The sequence below is a fragment of the Bos indicus x Bos taurus genome, chromosome 6, assembly GCF_003369695.1.
Source record: "Bos indicus x Bos taurus breed Angus x Brahman F1 hybrid chromosome 6, Bos_hybrid_MaternalHap_v2.0, whole genome shotgun sequence".
NCBI lineage: Eukaryota > Metazoa > Chordata > Mammalia > Artiodactyla > Bovidae > Bos > Bos indicus x Bos taurus.
In genome coordinates, this window is record NC_040081.1 from 97077020 (window position 1) to 97093689 (window position 16670).

The 16670-nt window shown below is 43.5% G+C and overlaps 1 protein-coding gene across 1 annotated transcript in view; it reads right to left on the minus strand.

The window, feature by feature from the left end:
- SCD5 (stearoyl-CoA desaturase 5) overlaps positions 1-16670 on the minus strand; it is a 176167-nt gene that overhangs the window by 54996 nt on the left and 104501 nt on the right. The window contains exon 2 of the mRNA XM_027544890.1: positions 14410-14540. Within this exon, the coding sequence (XP_027400691.1) occupies positions 14410-14540 (131 nt within the window). The remainder of the gene's footprint in view (positions 1-14409; positions 14541-16670) is intronic.

Sequence of the window (16670 nt, forward strand, 5' to 3'; positions counted from 1 at the left end):
TTGTTCTAGCAAATTATTAAACTGAGGGAATTGTGGGAACTCCTGAATCTGTAGGTATGAGGGGCCTGGAGACTCCTGCTTGTGGCTGGCATATGAAGTAGGGGTGCCCATACGGAGGGGCTTTCCCTTGTGTTGTTTTTTGAATAAGTTACTAAGTCGTGTCTAACCCTTTGTGACCCCACAGACTTCAGTACATCAGGCTTCCCTGTCCTTCACTATCTCCCAGAGTTTGCTCAAACTCACGTCCATTGAGTCGGTGATGCCATCCAACCATCTCATCCTCTGCCCCCGCTTCTCCTCCTGCCCTCAATCTTTCCCAGCATCAAGGTCTTTTCCAATGAGTCAGCTCTTTGCATCAGATGGCCAAAGTATTGGAGCTTCAGTTTTAGCATCAGTCCTTCCAATGAATACTCAGGATTGATTTTTTTAGGATTGACTGGTTTGATCCCCTTGCTGTTCAAGGGACTGTCAAGAGTCTTCTCCAGCACTACAATTCAAAAGCATCAACTCTTTGGTGTTCAGCCTTCTTTAAGGTCCAGCTCTCACCGTACACGACTACTGGAAAAACCATAGCTTCGACTAGACGGACCTTTGCCAGCAAAGTTGTGTCTTTCCTTGTGTATCTGAAGCCAATGTGAGTGGTTAATTAGAATCATATTGAAGTGCACCCACATGGCGTGGAAAAAGCACTGGTATGTAATAGCCTGACCATACCAGGCTATCTATGTCATGATAACAAGGTTGGATTTCACTTCAAAGGGACCGCTCAGTCACTCAAATATTTTCTTTTCTTGTTAGAGAGTGGTTTCATTTTCAGTAAGTTCTGTGTGGCTGTGGTATGGAGAAGGGCAACTGCTGGAGGAGGAAGACACGTGTGTGGGGTTTTTGCAGTAGTCCAGGCTAAGACTAGAGAGTGGCAAAAATGAGAAGCATGCAGATACAACTGTGCAGCAGAACCTAAAGAGATGGGCTAAAATATTGGGTGAGGGATGATTGGGGAGCTAGAGAAATCATGGAAGACACCCAGATTTCTGACAGGCAAAACTAGGAGAGAAGTGGTTTCGGGGAGAGGATGGAGTAACAACTTTGATTCAAGGCACACTGGTTTTAAGATGCCTCAGACACATCTGGTGAGAGATGCCATACAGTCCGGTGAGAGATGCCGTACATCTGCAATGCGCCACGCCAGTTTTTTCTCCAATCAGACCGATGTTCTACTACTCAGGGACTCGATGCAGTATGTCACAATCATTTCTCTCTCTCAGTGCTATGCTGTGCTAGGTCACTTCTGTCATGTCAGACTCTGTGACGCTATGGTCAGCAGCCTGCCAGGCTCCTGAGTCCGTGGAAGTTTTCCAGGCAAAAATACTAGAGTGGGTTGCCATGCCCTTCTCCAGGGGATCTTCCCAAAGTGAGTGAAGTGAAAGTCTCTCAGTTGTGCCTGACTCTTTTCAATCCCATGGACAAGCCCATGGAATTCTCCAGGCCAGAATACTGGACTGGGTACCTTTCCCTTCTCCAGGGGATCTTCCCAACCCAGAGATTGAACCCAGATCTCCCACATTGCAGGCAGATTCTTTACCAGCTGAGCCACAAGAGAAGCCCAACCCAGGGATCAAATCTACCTCTCTTATATCTCCCTTTGAAAGTTAGGTTCTTTACCACTAGCACCACCTGAGAAGTCCTTCTCTCTGCTGCTGCTGCTGCTGCTAGGTTGCTTCAATCGTGTCTGACCCTGTGTGATCCCACAGACGGCAGCCCACCAGGCTCTCCCGTCCCTGGGATTCTCCAGACAAGAACACTGGAGTGGGTTGCCATTTCCTTCTCCAATGCATGAAAGTGAAAAGTGAAAGTGAAGTCGATCAGTCGTGTCCGACTCTTCGCAACCCCATGGACTACAGCCCACCAGGCTCCTCTGTCCATGGGATTTTCCAGGCAAGAGTACTGGAGTGGGGTGCCCTTGTTGCTCAAATGTTTCCCTATCTTCCCCTTCTTCCTTGCCAATGCAAATCCTTTTCACCTTTTGAGTTTTCAGCTCAAAAATTTCCTTCTGCATTAGGCTTTATCCTAATACCCTAACCCATACTTCTATTTTTGCAGCCCTAAGAGTCAGTTTGAAGCTTTCAAGCAATTTAATGCCACATCATCTGGATAGAGTCCTTCTTCATTATACATGAATCTAGCCTGCTCTAGCAGATCATAAGTTTCTCATGACAAGGGCCATTTCATTTTCATAGCCTGTGTTCTTCACCAGCGCATAATGGTTTATGCACCTTTAAATTCAAAGAGAATTAACTAGCAGATTTACATAAAAAGCTCTAAAGAATAAATAGGAGAAGATAAAGGGTAATCAAATGTGTTTGCCTTGCAAAAGAGTTTTTAAAAGGCGAAAAATTTCCTCCGGCATATGAAACTATAAATTTTACTGTTAATTAAAATTCTTGATTCAATGACTTCTGTAGCTATTGTACCTCTGGAGCTTAATAAAGCATATAAAACAGCATCCTTGAAACATTCCTGTGACAAGAGCTCTGGTTGGCACTGGAAGGAACTAGAACAGTATGATTGAAAAGCCTGAACTTTAATAAACAAGAACCAGAGATGAAAAACAGCTCAGAGTCTATGGGGATCGGGTGGGGGATGCAGCTAAAGGAAGGCTCCAAAGTAGCTGTTAGCTCTAGCTTTATTTAGCATCTTCATTAATGACTAGGAACAAGCCGTACACATTTAATAACATTTTTGGTTGGTGCCAAATTAGGGGGTGCTGCAGACATCATTGAGGGACAGAGAAATAACACAGATGGATCTAAAGAGGTTAGAAATAGGAAGAGAAATTATCACAATGAGATTTGATTTAGGCAAAATGCAAATGAAGGCAGCTGGGAGAAAAATCATCCAAAATGCAAAATAATCAGTGGGTTGGGAAACCTAGAAAGCAGCAACATAAGAGCGTCTGGCAGGAGAGCAGTGGAGTGAAGACTGAGCGGTGACAACCTGCTGGCTCCGCCCCAACGCTTGGTGGCAGGTACAGAGAGAAATGGCTTGTAAGGGACTTGCACCATGACACAGTCTCCTTCAACGCCCACCAGCATTTTTTGGAGAAAATGTGGAAAAAATAAACAAAAATAAGTATGATATTTGGCCCTTCATTTTTCAGTTGTTGGAGGACATGGCAACCCACCCCAGTGTTCTTGCCTGGAGAATCCCCATGGACAGAGGAGCCTGACAGACGACCATCCACAGGGTTGCAAAGAGTCGGACACAACTGAGTGACTCAGCACTTTTCAGTTGTTAGAAAAGGGATAGGACTTAGTTTTTAATGTCCCTCAGCTTCAAACTTTTGTGGTTTCAGAAAAGACTGGCAGGGGGGGAGTGGAGGTGGGGAGAGAGGTGAAGAGAGGGTAGGGACAGAATACTCTTAAGATGCCCTGTCTCTGCACTTTTAAACATCTTAGGTGTGAAAAGAAAGGAGAAAGAAACATTTAGCTTGAAAATATGTTTCAAGACAGATTCCAAATGGACAGAACTGCATGTGAAATTCATCTTAAAATAGAGGTATTCATTTTAATATTCATCTTAAAATCTCTTTCAATAGAGGTGTGGAACCAAATTCACATGTATCAGTAAAAATCTGGTGGCTATTTGTTTGCAAAAATACCCTCAACTTTACCAAGTGTTTCTTTCAATAAAAACTCTCTGTATGCCTTGAAAGTCTGTCATTATTTGCTTACAAAATTTAATCACCTTGAAATGCTTAGGAATACATCTGTAGTGCAAAGAGGGTAAGATTTTATAAAAAGCCTCTGCTATATTTGGGAAGAGTAACACGAGAGACCAGACTAGTCTTATTGGTTGGCATGTCCATCTACAGTTACTCTCTCTTCTCAGGCCACCTCAGTCGATCACCTTTTCCTTCCCTTGAGACAGTTTCCCTCACGTCACCTGTTTCCACTGACCTAGATCCATAACAAAGAAGGAGGTGAAGCATCTTAGGCGGGTAGAGTCATCTTAATCTCTACCTTAAATGGTACATTTTTCTTGGCAGGAAATATGTAGTTTATCCTACCAGAAGGAAGGACAATGCTGGGCCCTATGCAGTAGCCCTGGGAGAATTTCTTCTCTTTCCTGCCTCCCACCTCCTCCCCGTCATCTCTCGGAGTGTCTCTCAATCCTGATGGAGTCACAAAGCAGCATGTATTTAACAATGCTTTGACGAATCCATATGTCACCAGAGACAATTGCCATTTCCTCCTCTAGGGGATCTTCCTGACCCAGGGATTGAACCCGCGTGTCCTGCTATTCCTGTATTGGCAGCCACCTGGGAAGCCCTATTTCTACTTGATACCAGAGGTGACCAGGAGGGCAAGATGCCCTTCAAGAAGGAGATGGTGTGAGGCAGGCATGCAAGTCATCTTCCAAAACCATATCGGGAAGTCTTCTCTGGGCACTGGGGTCAGGACCACTTCTGTGATGGCTGTTGACACAGTGGGAGGAAACCAACCACATCCACCCATCTCAACAGAAGGAGAACATGTTTCTGCCATGTGGAAGAAAGGCTGTACATCTGAAACTAGGGTAGCTGTTAGGGAAGGCGGTAGAACCTGACAGAGGAGCTCTGCACTGAGAGTCAGGACCCAAGAACCATGTAAGCTTCAGGATTCTTAAGCCTGTGGCATGTTCTGGGGTTTTCTTCTCCTTCTAACCAACGGTCACTCCATGCTGCTGCTAACACCCCAAGCTGTCCTCAAGGGCACTGCCTCACATGCAGTCTCCCTCCTTGAATGCACACCCCAGAGAGACCCAGCCTTAGGGGGTGGGTCCCCGATCCTGAATCTGGTACAACATCTTTGGGGTCTCATGACGGTGGTCTGAGGTCTGAGGCTCATATGTGCCATCGAAATGCATGAGGCATGTCACTCCACTGCCTAAAAGCTTGCAGTGCCTTCCTGGGGCTTTATTTTTATTTTTTGGCTACATCACATGGCAGGTAGCATCTAAGTTCCCCGACCAGGGATTGAACCCATGCCCCCTGCATTCGAAGCACAGAGTCTCAGCTACTGGACCAACAGGGGAGTGCCCCCAGGGCTTTTAGAAGAATATCCAAACTCCCTGCCACTCCTGGCAGAGCCCTGCACTGGTGTGGCCCAGCCCTCCTCTCTGGCCTCTCCTATGACCACTTTCTCCCTCACTCACGTGGCCTAGTCACACGGGCCATCTTGCTCCTCCTTGAACCTGCATTACTTGTTCCCACTTCTGACTCCTCCTTCTATCTGGAATGCTCTTCGCCTACCTGTTCCTTCCCTCACGCCTCAGTTCTCAGGCCACGCCCTAAGTGACAATTTCTCTAACCATTCTCTCTAAAGGAATCGCCCTCACTGGCATTTTTTATCATACACTGTGTTTCAATTCTTCAGCTCTTCTCTCTTTCTAAATAAACTTGTCTATTCATTACTTGTTGGGCTTCCCTTGTGGCTCAGCTGGTAAAGAATCCACCTGAAATGTGGGAGACCTGGGTTCGATCCCTGGGTTGGAAATATCCCCTGGAGAAGGGAAAGGCACTCCAGTATTCTGGCCTAGAGAATTCCATCTCTTTCTGAATAAGCTTATTTATTCACTTCTTGTTCATTTGCTTTCTCTCCCACTGGAATATACATGTTCATGAGAACAGAGACCTTGGCCTTTTCTTCTCCAGTGCTGGAAATGACGTTTGGCACATGTATCTGCCAAATGAAAGATAAACAGACACTTGAATGCTGGGAGAGGCATGAGGGCATTGCAATGAGAGGGTGACCTCTAGAGTTAAGGTGCCTGCATGTGCATTCCCCTTCTGTTACTTAAATCTGTATGTCCTTGGAAAGATTCAATGTTTTCATCTGTCAAACGAGGAAAAGAACAGTATCTTTGTACGGGTATTGTCAGATGACTAAAATACTAAATGAAGTGCTGGTATGTAGTCAGTGCTCAGTAACTGTTGTTCTTTTGTTGTTATATAATTGCCAAAGTTCATGGCCCATGACTCTGAGATTCACTTGACTGTATTTATGAATCACACTGCAACTTCCACTTTCTGGTCTGACATGTAAAGAGCTTGGAAGTATTTACTCTCATCTTTTGGAACAAGAAAGATAAAAGCCCAGTAAACTGAAAATCAACAAGTCTTCTTAGATCTGTCAGAGAATTGAGGTCACAAGGCAAATTGCTGCACCAAAAGCTAGAGAGACAGACAGACAGAATCACAGCCTAGATGGACAGACAGAATCACAGACCAGCAGGAGCAGAGGCCAGGAGGAAAAGCCTGCAGCTGGCAGCAGCGTGGCAGCAATACTCTAAGCTGTAATTGATGAATTGCTGGAGGTTTAGTGTGGGCGAGCGTGAGAGTGAAAAACTCTTAGCGGTCCAGTCCAGGCGCCCCCACACTTTCATGAATCTTCCCTCCAGGAGGCCTGCCAGGTTCTCGCGATGATCAACCAAGAAAAATCCCCTTGCTCTTCCAGCAGGAGGAGAAAAGTAAACATTTTGAAATACAAGACAGAGCTCTCTGTTCCCCTTAGCAAGATCTGTTCTTAAGAGAAATTATTTCAGCAGAGCTTAATCAATGGGGATTTTACCAAAGCCTGACTAATCTGGGGGCGGGGGAGGGAAATACTCAGCTCCAGGTCAATGGAAGACTGACACCTAATCATGGGATGGAGGAGGCGTCCCTTCAAAGGATTTTGTACAACAGGGGATTCAACTGAAAGAACTGAAAGCCTTAACTCCTGTTTAAGAAGTCTCTAGGAAAAGCCAGCCACTCAGGGACAAAAAGAAGGTCACTGGATACTACACCACAGATACTGCACACAGTAACACAGCCTAATTCCTAGCCAGATAAACAAAAAAATCTCACACTAAAACCCTATTTCCTCAGTTCCTGTTACCCAGTACATCATGTCCACCTCTCAACAAAAAATTATGGAATATGTCAAAAAAGCAAAAAATACCATCTTAAAAGAAAAAGCAAGCATCAGAACCAGACTCAGATATGAGAGAGATGTTGGAGTTATCAGACTGGCGATTTAAAATAATTACAATTGATGTGCTAAGGACTTGAATAGAAAAAGTAAACAACATGCAAGAACATAGGGATGTTATAAGCAGAGAGATGGGAAGTCTAAGAAAGAATGAGAAGAAACAGACGGAAGTCAGAAACACTGTAACAGATGAAGAATGCCTTTGATTGGCTCATCACTAGACTGGACATGGCTAAGGAAAGAATCACTGAACTTTAAGACATATTGATGGCAGTCTCCCCAAACTGAAATGTGAAAAGATTGCAACAGAGTATCTGGGAACTGTGGGACAATTATAAATGGTGTAAGTTGTGTGTAATGGGATACCAAAAGGAGAAGGAAGGAGAAAAAGGAGGGAAGGCGGGAAAGAGCAAAAGAGGGTAGGCAGGAGAGAAGAAGGAACAAACAGTAGAAATATGTGAAGAAATAATGACTGAAAGAGATGTTTCTAAAATTAAAGACAGACACCCAACCACTGATCTAGGAAGTTCAGAGAGCAAGCACTAAGCAGGATAAATAGCAAAAAATCTATTGTTGAGCGTATCATATTCACCTGGAAAAAAATCAAAGACAAAACGAAAATCTTGAAAGCAACCAAAGAGTGAGGGGAAAAAAAAAAAACCTTACCTGTAGAGAAGTGAGGATAAGAATTACACCAGGTATACGGGGTTTCCTCTTAAGAAACATATCAGCAAGAAGAAAGTGGAGTAAACTATCATAAATGTTGAAAGAAAAATCCACAGACTTGAATTCTGTACTCATGTAAAATATCATGTATGAAACGAGATGCCAGTCCAGGTTCAATGCACGATACTGGATGCTTGGGGCTAGGGCACTGGGACGACCCAGAGAGATGGTATGGGGATGGAGGAGGGAGGAGGGTTCAGGATGGGGAACACATGTATACCTGTGGCGGATTCATTTTGATATTGGCAAAACTAATACAATTATGTAAAGTTTAAAAATAAAATAAAAAAAAAGTGAAGGGGAGATAAAGACTTTCTTAGACAAACAAAAATTGAAGAAATTTGTCACCGGTAGATCTGCCTGGCAAGAAATGACAGAAATGCTTTACAGAGAAGGAAAATGGCACAGGTTGGAAACTCAGATCTACACAAAGAAAGAATATTAGAGAATGAATAAATGAAGGTAAAATAAAACCTTCAACTTTTATTATTCCTAATTGATCTAATAGACAACAACTGACTTGCAATAATAATAGCAAAAATAAAATTGGTGATTATAGCTTATGGATGTATGAAATGAATGACAGTGATGTCATAAGGGACAAGGAGGAGTAAGTGGGAATATTAGCACAGTACCATGAAATAGTACAGTGTTATCTGAAAGTGGACTCAGATTACCTTTAAGTGTATTTTGCAAACTCTAGAGCAATGACTAAAAGAATTTGAAAAGAAGTATAATTGACATGTCAAGAGAGGAAAGAAAATACAATCTTGTAAAATGTTCAAATAAAATCAGGGAAGACAGAAAAATGACTGGAAAACAAAGACACAAAGAACAGGGGCAATGAATAGCAAGCAGAAATACAGCAGATATTAACTCACACATATTAATAATCACTTTGAGTGTGAATGGTCTACATACACCAATCAAAAGACAGGGACTGTTGGGGTGGGTAAAAGAACAAGATCCAACTAAAAGTTGCTTACAAGTCACACTGTTGAGCATCACAAAAGAACATCCGTGTGTAAGCCAAGGGTCAGGAGACTTGAGTTTCAGTCTGGTCTATCCACTAACTAGTTTGTGACCTTCAACAAGTCCCTGATATTCTTTAAGTTCAGTTCAGCTGCTCAGTCATGTCCGACTCTTTGCGACCCCATGGACTGCAGCAGGCCAGGCTTCCTGTCCATCACCAACTCCCAGAGCTTACTCAAACTCAGGTCCATTGACTTGGTGATGCCATCCAACCACCTCATCCTCTGTCATCGCCTTCTCCTCCTGCCTTCAATCTTTTCCAGCATCAGGGTCTTTTCCAAAGAGTCAGTTCTTCAAACCAGGTGGCCAAAGTATTGGAGCTTCAGCTTCAGCATCAGTCCTTCCAATGAATATTCAGGACTGATTTCCTTTAGGATTGACTGGTTTGATCTCCTTGCTGTCCAAGGCACTCTTCAGCATCACAGTTCAAAAGCATCAATTCTTTGGCACCCAGCTTTCTTTATGGTCCAGCTCTCACATCCAAACATGACTACTGGAAAAACCACAGCTTTAACTATAGGTTTTTTTTTTTTCCCCTACACAAAATGATGGAGAAGAAGGATGTGCGCTCATCTTCTTTGAGAACTCCGAAATTGCAACTCACTGCTGAACAACCATCAACAGGAGAAAGTTGGATCCCACCAAAAAAAGAGACCCCACGTCCAAGGACAAAGGATAAGCCCCAACAAGACAGTGAAAGTGAAAGTCGCTCAGTCGTGTCTAACTCTTTGCGACCCCATGGACTTAGTCTAGGGAATTCTCCAGGCCAGAATAGTGGAGTGGGTACCTTTTCCCTTCTCCAGGGGATCTTCCCAACCCAGGGATGAAACCCAGGTCTCCCGCATTGCAGGCGGATTCTTTATTAGCTGAGCCACAAGGGAAGCCCAATAATACTGGACTGGGTAGCCTATCCCTTCTCCAGTGGATCTTCCCGTCCAAGGAATCGAACCAGGGTCTCCTGCATTGCAGGCAGATTCTTTACCAACTGAGATATGAGGGAAGCGCATCAACAAGACAGTATGCAGGGCAAAATTGGGTTTAGAATCAAACCCCACACCCACTGCCTCTCTTTATCTTTCCATAAAATAGGAGGACCTAGGCCAAATCCCTGTAGTTCCCTTACAGATTGAAATCCAGTGCCTCTCTACTAGGGTCTGATGAGTAAATGTGGACAGTAAGGGAGGGGACTAAAGCACCTACAGGTGCTTTTGGTTGGATTGAGGTCACAACAGACCCAGCTGCAGCCAGCAAGGGTGTGTGTGCATGAACACGACAGCCCAAATCCAAAGTTGTAGGTACTCTGTGAAAACCAAACTCTTGGAGACCACTGGATGGCAGGAATCCCTCACCCAGGTTCATAGTTGACTAGAGAAAATTATAAGACGTTCACAAGCAAACTTTTGAGTGACTTATATCCTACTGGTAAGGAAGGAGAGTCCCTTGGACTGCAAGGAGATCAAACCAGTCGGAAATGACTGAGCAACTGAACTGAAGGAAGGAGAACAAGCCAGAGAGGAATTCATGGGGTCTTTGCTGAATGCAAGGGCATGGACGGAACAGAGGATTATTACAGCTCCTTATCTGGCATTCCTTGCCCATCATCATCTTTTAAGACTCAGCTTTCGCACTACTGCCCTCTCCCCCATACCCAGATCCTCTGAAGCAGAAAGAGAAAAAGAAATTTTGAACGTTTCAGTCATATTTTTAAGATTGTTCTTAATGATCAAGATCTTGTTAGCAGCCTCTAGCAAAAGCCCTGTTTATCCTCAAACAGAGATAACCATGGCATGACTTGTCTATTTCGGCCAAAGGCATGACTATTCTTATGGAAAAAAGCAGAAGAGAACCTTTGAAATGATCTTTTAAAGTGCAAGGGGACATCAAAGGGAAACTGAATCAATGATGCTGCATTAAGTTAAAGTTGTAGGTCAATGCCCTAGACTGGCAGATCACAGTATACTTTTTTACTTTCCCAGGTGGTTCTCTTCCTAAGGTTAAGTGGCCTGAATCAACTGCATTCTTTCCTCTGACTCAGGCATTATATGGACCCTGGCCCTTTGCTGATCTTATGGAAGACACCGCTCATCTAGGTTGAAGTGCCATTGTTAAAAAACTGCAGACGCCAAAAACACCTACATTTCCCACTGGGAAACAGCTCATCAGCTGGAAGCCTACATAAAGGCAAGATTTGTAACTATGTTTGCAAATCACTGTAGCCAGTGTGCCTAGTTCAGTGCCTGTCACATAGTGGGTGCCCAGTAAGTAGGTGCTGAATTAATGAAGAAATCCACTACAGATGCGGGCCTGGAAGAAGCATGCTTAGTTCAAATTTGATGATTTCTAAAAATACTTTGTTGCTGTTCAGTTGCTAAGTCATGTCTGACTCTGCAACCCCGTGGACTGCAGCATGCCAGGATCCCCTGTCTTTCACTGTCTCCTGGAGTTTGCCCAAATTCATGTCCATTGAGTTGGTGATGCCATCCAACCATCTCATCCTCTGTCACCCCCTTCTCCTCCTGCCCTCAATCTTTCCCAGCATCAGAGTCGGCTCTTTGCATCAGGTGGCCAAAGTACTGGAGTTTTAGCTTCAGCATCAGTCTTTCCAATGAATATTCAGGACTGATTTCCTTTAGGATTTACTGACTTGACCACCATGTGTCTAAGGGACTCTCAAGAGTCTTCTCCAGCACCACAGTTCAAAAACATCAACTCTTCAGTGCTCAGCCTGCTTTATGGTCCAACTCTCATCTGTACATGACTACTGGAAAAACCATAGCTTTGACTATATGGACCTTTGTCAGCAAAATGATGTCTCTGCTTTTTAACATGCTGTCTAGGTTTGTCATAGCTTTCCTTTTAAGGAGCAAGCATCTTTTAATTTCATGGCTGCCGCCACAATCTTCAGCGATTTTGGAGCCCAAGAAAATAAAATCTGTCCTTGCTTCCACTTTTCCCCTTCTATTTGCCATGAAGTGATGAGACTGGATGCCCTGATCTTAGTTTTTTGAATGTTGAGTTTTAAGCCAGCTTTTTCACTCTCCTCTTTTACCCTCATCTATTATTTAATTTAACAGTCACTGAGTATTTTCTGTGTGATAGGTACTAAAATACAGAAATGAGTAAGATGGTTGCCAATTCTCAAAAAGAAGACGGGAACAATATTCACTGAGTGCTACTATAAGCTTGGCACTTATTATTCATTATTTCATCCTCCCAATAACTGTGTGAGGTAAATATCATTACACCCCTGACTCACCTTTTGCAGATGAAGGAACAGAGGCGGGAACCAAAGCCTACATCCAGCAAATGGCAAAGCCAAGAATTTTTTCAATGACCTGGATACTTCCTTTGACAATATATTTTCTCTTCAAAGTAAATTTAAAATCACAGTGTGATGTTCTCTATGTGATGTTTTGTTAAGGAAACTTAAGTTTTAAAAAACTGAGTTACAAACAAGTTTTCCAAGTTTTATTTAGAAAAATAGGTTTAGGCTCTCAACTTCAAGTCATTTATGTTGGAAAACATTCCAGTAATAGAGGAGCTTTATGGCAATCCACTCCAGCACTCTTGCCTGGAAAATCCCATGGATGGAGGAGCCGGATAGTCTACAGTCCATGGGGTTGCAAAGAGTCGGACACGACTGAGCAATTTCACTTCACTTCATAACTACATGAAGGCTTCATGGAGTTGAAGGCTAAAAATAATAAATTGCTTGAACAAAATAAATGAAAATTACTAAGTCCTGAATAGCATCTAAGACCTAAATCAGTGAGTTTCTAAATTATAATTATCGTAACTCATTGTTAGCGTAAACAAAGCACAATACTGAACTAAGAAGGCTGAATTCAAACTGAAGGGCAGTGTAGTTCCCACTGCCAACAGTGAACAAAAAGAACGTGAAACTGAGAAGCTGCCAGCTGCTCCTTTGTGCAAACAGCTTCCTCCCGGGACCCTGGTGCTTCTTCCCAACTGCACTTGAATTGTTCGGTAGATATTCATAACATGAACTGTGATCCCTAAGTGATGTATTGTGCTAGGTCCTTTTTGCTTTATGAATGCACAAACAGGAGGGAAGCCTGAACTGGGAAATGAATTCTTAAGACACAAGAGCAACTTAGAGAAATATTCAAGGTCAGGCTGTCTTGTAGGGATGGGATGCCCATTGTACAGGTGAGCCACCCAACCTGCACATCTGAGGGTCAGAAAGAGACTTCTGGGTCACCTGTCTCCCTGGGCCCTAAAGTAGTTTTGGGAATCCCCATTTCTTTCCAATAGGTTGAAAATACACAGGGCCTAGAATCATTTGTCCTCATAACATGGGCAGAAATTCTGAAAGCAAGTTATTCTCACCCACCCTGTTTGGATCAGATGAGGAACTGGGAAAACAGAGATTCATGATCAATCCAAAATTCCAGCAGCTCAGAAAGTGCCCGCGGTGGTGGGAAATGGTCTAGGATAGGCAAATTCTTCAAGTATATGGCCCAATCCTGGTGCAGTCATGACCTCTCCTACATTTGTGTCATGATTTCATAACGCCTCTGAAATTCAAGTCATACTCTTATATTTACAGATGAAGAAACTGGAGATGAATGAATCAAAGCTAGCAACCATGAGAGTTAGTCACTCAGTCGTGTCTGACTCTTTTGCAGACATAGACTATAATCCACCAGCCTCCTCTGTCTATGGGATTTTCCAGGCAGGAATACTGGAGTAGGTTGCCATTTCCTTCTCCATGGGATCTTCCTGAACCTGGGTCTCTTGCATTATAGGCAGATTCTTTACCATCTGAGCCACAAGGGAAGCCCAGGGGCCATAAGGAATGGAGTGGAGTGGAGTGGAAATTGCTCAGTTGTGTCTGACTCTTTTGCAACCCCATGGACTGCAGCCTGTCAGGCTCCTCTGTCTATGGAATTCTCCAGGCAAGAATACTAGAGTGGGTAGCCATTCTCTTCTCCAGGGACTCTTCCCAACCCAGGGATCAAACCCGGGTCTCCTGCATTGAAGGTGGATTCTTTACCGTCTGAGCCACCAGGGAAGCCCAGCAACCATCAGAATAAGAATTAAATCTTGAGTCTTCCTAATCCACACTGAGTAATAGACTTTTCACCACAAACCTAAAGCATGACCTCAAGAATATGTGTTGTAGGAGCAACGACTTTGGAGTTAGACTTGCATTGGCCTATCTAGATGTACCATTTTTTAGCCATATAATTAGGAAAGTTCCTTAACATCGTGAAGCCTTAGTTTCCTCATCTGTAAAATGGGGACATGCATCACACCTAGCTCGTGGGGTTATGGTAAGGATCAAAGGTGATATGCATTTGGCACACTCAGCATAGAACCTGACCCTCATTACAGCCAGACAAATGTTGAGGGTTTCAGGGTCATGTTTAGAGCATGGACTCAGGATGAAGGAATCTCCTTTTCTCCTCTGTAGTTTAGCATGCCTTGGGGCTTAACAACCCCAGGGAACATTTTGCGGTATCAAAAGCCACAAGAAGATAAAAACTTGACACAGGCAGAGAGTGCTTGGGCCTAGAATTGGTGTGAAGGATGTCCACTGTACAGGAAGTGCATCTGTGTCTCCTCCCACACTGCCATCTGCGCTGAGTCCCTGAGAGTGAGGACCCTCCATTCCCACCTGGAAAGCCATGGAGTTGGCAGCAGCCAGAAATATCCTCAGGGGTAGCTTAGCCTTGTAGGACCTGTGGCTCCACAAACGATGGGCACCAGCTGTCACACCCAGAGCAGTCAGGAGGAAGCAGAAGTAGGCTGCAAGACACAAGCAGGGAGAGAGTCAGCAGGTGTCAGAGCTTTTAACCTTTCTCTCTTCCGAATAGGGACCCATGCGGAATGGTGTCAGAAGCATATGCAGTGTGAAGAATCAATAACTTGGGAAAAGGCAGGCATTTTTTATTGGTTTTTAGCTTTCCAGTATGAGAGAGACATAGAGAGAACTTTCCTTAAGAAACTGGGACCTTGGAACATTCACTTTTTCTATGTCAAACGAATGTATTTCTTGCCAGTCTTGATACAAAATCACAGCCCTATTAGTGTGCATTTGTATTCTTACGTGTCCACTCTTGGTGGAGCTGAAATAGATCTCTAATCTTGCTTCTTAATTGGCACCCATGCCAGGATGACTCTTTTAAATGGCAGTGCCCATTTTCAGGGCTCTTCTAAATGGTTTGAAGGAACTCAGGCCAGACCTAAAAGCAGCAAAGTCTGGCTCAGGGCCAGTAAGAATAAGACTAAAACTGACATCAAGGACAGCTGAGATTTGTCTTCTAGAGCTCCTCACTTCTACCATCACCGTCACTACGACAGGGCTGGTAGAGATGGCCAGGTGGGGATCTAGTTATTTTTTAAAAATTTTATTAGGATACAATTAAGTTACAGTGTTGTGTTAGTTTTAGGTATACAGGAAAGTGAATCTGTTATGTAAACACATAGATCAACTCTTTTTTAGATTCTTTCCCCACATAGGCCATTACAGAGAATTGAATAGAGTTTCTGTGGTATACAGTAGGTCCTTTTACTAGCTACCTATTTTATTTATAGAAGTGTGTATGTGTCAATCCCAATCTTCCCATTTATCCGCCCCCCTGCTTACCCCTCAGGAACCATAAGGTTATTTTCTATATCTGTAACTCTATTTTGGTTTTATAGATAGGTTCACTCATAGCCCTTTTTTTAGATTTCACATATAAGTGATATCATATGATACTTGTCTTTTTCTGTCTGACTTACTTCACTCAGTTTAAGAATCTCTAGTTCTATCCATGTTGCTGCAAAGCGTGTTGTTTTGGTCTTTTTTATGGCTGAGTAATATTCTATTGTATATATGTACCACATCTTCTTTATCCATTTCTCTGTTAATGGACATTTAGGTTGCTTCCACGTCCTGGTTATTGTAAACAGTGATGCAGTTTTTCTCCACGCTGGGTGGGAATTTTCTTAAAGTCAACCTACGGTGGAGCTTATTATCTGCCACACACTTAAATATATTATCTTTAGTCCTGTGTTAGCATCTCATTTTACAGCTGAGAAACTAAGTCTCTGAGTTAAATCCTTCATATAAACCAAAGTCAGCCTGGTTCTAAAGCCTCTGCCCAGAGACCCCACGCTGCCCCCACATGGTGGTGGTGATTTGTTCTTTGTACAAGACTTGGGAAAGGTTGAGCGCATGGTAGAAAGGAGATCAAAAATCACAATTCCTGAGATTATTTTCTTCTAGTGGTTTTAAAGCAATGTTCCCACAAACTGCTAAATGTCTTACTTGAATTATCTTATTAAAACATAGCAAACAACCCTTATAGGTCTGTATTATTATTGAGTCAAAGGCTTAAAGAAGTTAACTAATTTCCCAGTATCACAAGGTTGCGGAGTGTCTTTGCTAAGAGTCAAACCCAAGTCTGTCTGAACCAAGAACAGAGTACTTGCCCTCTATACTCTCCTTTGCCTCCGGGAGATATCAGGTAAGTTTTATCTTCATTTCTCTACACCCTGGAAAAGGAAATGGCAACCCACTCCAGTGTTCTTGCCTGGAGAATCCCATGGACAGAGGAGTCTGGCAGTCCCTGGGGTTGCAAGAGTCGGACACGACTGAGCGACTAAACCACCACCACCACCTCTACACCCTACATCCTTAATGCATGCATGCTAAGTCACTTCAGTCATGTCTGAGTCTTTGCGACTCCATGGACTATAGCCCGTCAGGGTCTTCTGTCCATGGAATTCTCCAGGCAAGAATACTGGAGGGGGTTGCCATTCCTTTCTTCAGGGGATCTTCCCCACCCAGGGATCGAACCTGGGTCTCCTGCACTGCAGGAGATTCTTTACTATCTGAGCCACCAGGGAAGCCCAACGTCCTTAATATTGGATCCAAATCTAAATTTAAAA